The following is a 6,000-nucleotide window of genomic DNA, read 5'->3' as shown; positions in this document are numbered from 1 at the left end:
ATTTGTACAAACAAGGGACATTTAAAGAGAGCCCACCAAAACACAAAAGCAGGTTGTGAAATTGAGCTGAATGAATCTGGTCATTTGTGGGGCCAGTACTGGGAAAAAGTGACCATGAAAACTGCTGGATTGTTATAAAAACCCACTGGTCACTAATTACCTCCAGGGAAGGGAACCTGCCACCCGGTCTGTGCCTGCACAAGAGTCTGGCTTCTATGGGAGACAGAAATCTTATTGGAGGGATTCAAACATTGAGTTCGGGAAAGATGGGTATGGATTTTGGAGTTAAGACAGAATCTGGAGCGGAGCGGTTGTTTGCAAGGACAGTGGGGTGAAAAGTTGTTTTCATTGAGGAGAGGTGATGATGGCAGATTTGAAGGAAAGAGGTTCAGTCCCTGAAGAGAGAGAACTGTGAACAAAGTCAGTGAACTTGGGGAGTTTGGATTGTCAGTACTTTAATGGGAATAGGGCCATTGGAACAGGAATGGGTCTAATGGATAAGATGAATCCTGATAGGGCATGAGGGGAGATGGGAGTGAAACGAGAGAAAAATGTGGGTTCAGGGAGGGCTCAGGAAAGGGGAAACTTTAGAGACAGTTTGGCCCAGTGAGCTAGTGGAAGGAGGGAAGGGACAGAGATACTGATCAGATTGTCTCAGACTTAGTGACAAAGAAACTCCATGAGCTCCTCACACTTGGTGTTGAAGGTGAGGATGGAGGAGACAGGGAGAGTGCTTCAAAAAAAAGACTTGTGTTAGAGATATTTTGGTAGTTAATACAGAGCTGATTTATTTTCCATTTAACTTTAATTTCCAAAACCCAGTCTTAAAGGGAGACCTGAACAGTCTCTCATCACTGGGAACACCTTGATTATACATGATTTAAAACATCTCTTCACACTGGGAACCCACTGTTGTTTCAGCAGAAACGATGACTAAGTGAATCCATCCTGTCATTCGGGTCAGGTGAACGGTATCTCCTCAGGGAGACCTCGCTGTTGTGTTAGAAGGGTGGCTGTCTGAATTAATCCCTTCCCAAACACAGATAAGGTGAATGGTCTCTTCACACTGTGAGCTCGCTGGTGTCTCAGCAGGTTGGATGACTGGGTGAATGTTTTCCCACACTTGGAGCAGGTGAACGGCCTCTTCCCAGTGTGAACCCGCTGGTGTGTAATGAGGTCAGATGATCGCCTGAACCCAGTCCCACAGTCAGCGCACGTGAACGGCCTCTCATCAGTGTGAGCACGTTGATGGGACACCAAGTCCCAGGAACATTTAAAGCACTGCCCACAATCCGGGCATTTAAAAGGTCTCTCATCAGTGTGAACTTGCTTGTGTCTCTGCAGATGGGATGACCGAGTGAAGCCCTTTCCACACATGGAGCAGGTGAATGGTCTCTCCCCCGTGTGAATTCGCTGGTGTGTCAGCAGATCAGACGACAGAGTGAATCCCTTCCCACACTCGGAGCAGGTGAATGGCCTCTCCCCAGTGTGAACTCTCTGGTGCGTCAGTAGGTCGGATGACCGAGTGAATCCCTTCCCACATTTGGAGCAAGTGAATGCCCTCTCCCCAGTGTGAATTCGCTGGTGTGTGAGCAGATTGGTTGAATTAATGAAACCCTTCCCACACTGTGAGCAGGTGAACGGCCTCGCCCCAGTGTGAACTCGTTGGTGTGTCAGTAGAGTGGATGACTGAGTGAATCCTTTCCCACACACGGAGCAGGTGAATGGCCTCTCCCCAGTGTGAATGCGTTGATGAGTTTCAAGCTTCGACTGGTAATTGAATCCCTTCCCACAGTCCCCACATTTCCACGGTGTCTCCCCGTTGTGACTGCATTTATGTTGTGAGAGGTAAGATGACTGGTTGAAGTCTTGTCCACACACACAACACATGTATGGTTTCTCCCCACTGTGAACGGTGCTTTTTCCTTCCATGTTCAAAATCCAATGATGTTCAGGTTAAATTGGGGATTCTGTCAGATCTGATGTAATGTTCAGTTTGAGTTTCCCAACTGCAAATTCGCTCTAATACCCTGTGAAATTGATTTAAAACAGACAAAAGAGAGTGAGAGAGAACCCACAAATACACAAAGGCAGGTTGTGAAATTGAGCTGAATGAATCTGGTCATTTGTGGGGCCGGCACTGGGAAAAATGACCATGAGAACTGCTGGATTGTCATAAAAACCCAACTGGTTCATTAATCTCCTTCAGGAAAAGGAACCACCCAGCATTCCTAGGCCTACGGAAGGCTGTGGCCTCGATGTGAAGAGGAAAGAGGGGAGTAAGACCATAAGACATTGGAGTGGAAGTAAGGCCATTCGGCCCATCGAGTCCACTCCACCATTCAATCATGGCTGATTTCAACTCCATTTACCCGCTCTCTCTCCATAGCCCTTAATTCCTCGAGAAATCAAGAATTTATCAACTTCTGTCTTAAAGACATTCAACGTCCCGGCCTCCACCGCCCTCTGTGGCAATGAATTCCACAGACCCACCACTCTCTGGCTGAAGAAATTTCTCCTCATCTCTGTTCTAAAGTGACTCCCTTTTATTCTAAGGCTGTGCCCCTGGGTCCTAGTTTCCCCTGCTAATCAAAACAACTTCCCTACATCCACCCTATCTAAGCCATTCATTATCTTGTAAGTTTCTATTAGATCTCCCCTCAACCTCCTAAACTCCAATGAATATAATCCCAGGATCCTCAGACGTTCATCGTATGTTAGGCCTACCATTCCTGGGATCATCTGTGTGAATCTCCGCTGGACCCGCTCCAGTGCCAGTCTGTCCTTCCTGAGGTGTGGGGCCCAAAATGGCTCACAGTATTCTAAATGGGGCCGAACAAATGCTTTATAAAGCTTCAGAAGTACATCCCTGCTTTTATATTCCAAGCCTCTTGAGATGAATGACAACATTGCATTTGCTTTCTTAATTACAGACTCAACCTGCAAGTTTACCTTTAGAGAATCCTGGACTAGGACTCCCAAGTCCCTTTGCACTTCAGCATTATGAATTTTGTCACCGTTTAGAAAATAGTCCACGCCTCTATTCTTTTTTCCAAAGTGCAAGACCTCGCACTTGCCCACGTTGAATTTCATCAGCCATTTCTTGGACCACTCTCCTAAACTGTCTAAATCTTTCTGAAGCCTCCCCACCTCCTCCATACTACCTGCCCCTCCACCTATCTTTGTATCATCGGCAAACCTAGCCAGAATGCCCTCAGTCCCGTCATCTAGATCGTTAATATATAAAGAGAACAGCTGTGGCCCCAACACTGAACCCTGCGGGACACCACTCGTCACCGGTTGCCATTCCGAAAAAGAACCTTTTATTCCAACTCTCTGCCTTCTGCCTGACAGCCAATCGTCAATCCATGTTAGTACCTTGCCTCGAATACCATGGGCCCTTATTTTACTCAGCAATCTCCCGTGAGGCACCTTATCAAAGGCCTTTTGGAAGTCTAGATAGATAACATCCATTGGCTCTCCTTGGTCTAACCTATTTATTATCTCTTCAAAGAACTCTAACAGGTTTGACAGGCACGACCTCCCCTTACGAAATCCATGCTGACTTGTCCTAATCCGACCCTGCACTTCCAAGAATTTAGAAATCTCATCCTTAACAATGGATTCTAGAATCTTGCCAACAACCGAGGTTAGGCTAATTGGCCTATAATTTTCCATCTTTTTCCTTGTTCCCTTCTTGAACAGGGGGGTTACAACAGCGATTGTCCAATCCTCTGGTACTTTCCCTGACTCCAGTGACTTTTGAAACATCATCACCAACGCCTCCACTATTTCTTCAGCTATCTCCTTTAGAACTGTAGGATGTAGCCCATCTGGGCCCGGAGATTTATCAATTTTTAGACCTCTTAGTTTCTCTACAACTTTCTCCTTTGTGATGGCTACCATATTCAACTCTGTCCCCGAAAGTACTTATTCAGTTCCTCGGCTATTTCCTTGTCTCCCATCACAAAATTACCAGCGTCATTTTGGAGCGGCCCAATGTCAACTTTTGCCTCCCGTTTGTTTTTAATGTATTTAAAGAAACTTTTACCATCATTCCTAATGTTACTGGCTAGCCTACCTTCAAATTTGATCCTCTCTTTCCTTATCTCTCTCTTTGTTATCCTGTTTGTTTTTGTAGCCTTCCCAATCTTCTGACTTCCCACTATTTGCCACATTATAGGCTTTCTCTTTTGCTTTGATGCATTCCCTAACTTCCTTTGTCAGCCATGGCTGCCTAATCCCCCCTCTGATAACCTTTCTTTTCTTTGGGATGAACCTCTGTACTGTGTCCTCAATTACTCCCAGAAACTCCTGCCATTGCTGTTCTACTGTCTTTACCACTCGGCTCTGCTCCCAGTCAATTTTCGTCAGTTCCTCCCTCATGCCCCTGTAGTTTCCTTTATTTAACTGTAACACCTTTACATCTGATTCTACCTTTCTTTCAAATTGAAGATTGAATTCGACCATATTATGATCACTGCCTCCTAAGTGCTCCCTTACTTTAAGATCTTTAATCAAGTCTGGCTCATTACATAACACTCAGTCCAGAATGGCCTGTTCCCTCGTGGGCTCCATCACAAGCTGTTCCAAAAAGCCCTCCTGTAAACATTCAATGAATTCCCTTTCCTTGGGTCCACTGGCAGTATTATTTACCCAGTCCACCTGCATATTAAAGTCCCCCATGATCACTGTGACCTTGCCTTTCTGACATGCACTTTCTATTTCGTGGTGCATCTTGTGCCCCTGGTCCTGACCACTGTTAGGAGGCCTGTACATAACTCCCATTATGGTTCCTCAACTCTCCCCACACAGACTCCACATCATCCGATCCTATGTCGTTTAGTGCTATTGATTTAATTTCATTCCTAATTAACAAGGCAACCCGGCCCCCTCTGCCCACCTCTCTGTCTTTTCGATAGGTTGTGAATCCCTGGATGTTTAAATGCCAGTCCTGAACCCCCTGCAACCATGTCTCTGTGATGCCTACCACATCATACCTGCCAGTCACAATCTGGGCCACAAGCTCATCTACCTTGTTCCGTACACTGCGCACATTTAAATATAGCACCTTTATATTGACCGTCCCTTTTTGTTTTCTTAGTGTGGTGGACCTTGGTTTACTGAGCCTTTCCATACAGTGTGTCATATTTTGTGGGATGGGACTATTGTAACCTCTCCTGAGTTCTGTCTTTTCGTGCTTTTTTGCATTCCTAAGCAGCTACGCTTCCCACTGATTACTTCACCTCTTGGTTCCCTGACTTTCCCTTCCCCCCCCCCAATCTTTAGTTTAAAGTCCTATTGACCACCCTATTTACTCTTTTCGCCAGAACACTGGTCCCAGCTCGGTTCAGGTGGAGACCATCCCAACGGTATAGGTCCCCCCTAAGAGAAAAGAGAGAGGGGAGAGAGAAGGGAGGGAGAGAGGCAGGCAATGAAGCAGAGAGATTGGGTATTTCTCAACCAGAACTTTGACAGATTCTGACTTGGAAATATATCACTGTTCCTTCAAGTTCTTTGGGTCAAAATCATTGAATTCCCTCTTTAACAGCACTCTGGGTGTACCTACCCAACATGGACTGCAGCGATTCAAGAAAGTAGCTCACTACCACCTTCTCAAAGGCAATTAGGGATGGGCAATGAATTTCCTAGCCAGCAATGCCCAAATCTCTTGTATTCATTTAAAAAGAATCAAGACTGCATATTTTCAGCTCAGTAACATTGCCAGCCTCCAGCCTTTTCTTAGCTCATTTGCTTCTGAAACTCTCATCTATTCTTTTATTTCCTCTGGACCCAACTATCCTAATGCACCCTGGGATGACCGCTCACATTCAACCTCCCTGTAATATTGAGTTCATCCAAAACTCTGCTTACTCACACCAAGACGTGGTCACCCACCTTCCCTGTGCCCACTGACTTATAAAATCTCTCGTTTAAGAAGCACCTTTTCCTCCAGGGTTGTATCTCCCTATCTCTTGTCATCTCATCCAGCCACCGAGA

General features: G+C 45.7%; 1 protein-coding gene across 1 annotated transcript in view; it reads right to left on the bottom strand.

The window, feature by feature from the left end:
• Window positions 1-762: 762 nt before the first annotated feature.
• Window positions 763-6,000, bottom strand: part of LOC140422596 (uncharacterized) — a 44,431-nt gene continuing 39,193 nt past the window's right edge. The window contains exon 5 of the mRNA XM_072507605.1: window positions 763-1,955. Within this exon, the coding sequence (XP_072363706.1) occupies window positions 961-1,955 (995 nt within the window). The 3' untranslated portion in view covers window positions 763-960. The remainder of the gene's footprint in view (window positions 1,956-6,000) is intronic.

The sequence above is a fragment of the Scyliorhinus torazame genome, chromosome 5 (assembly GCF_047496885.1).
Source record: "Scyliorhinus torazame isolate Kashiwa2021f chromosome 5, sScyTor2.1, whole genome shotgun sequence".
Lineage (NCBI taxonomy): Eukaryota > Metazoa > Chordata > Chondrichthyes > Carcharhiniformes > Scyliorhinidae > Scyliorhinus > Scyliorhinus torazame.
Note: the sequence above shows the minus strand (reverse complement) of the source record. Positions and strands in the feature narration are given on the sequence as shown.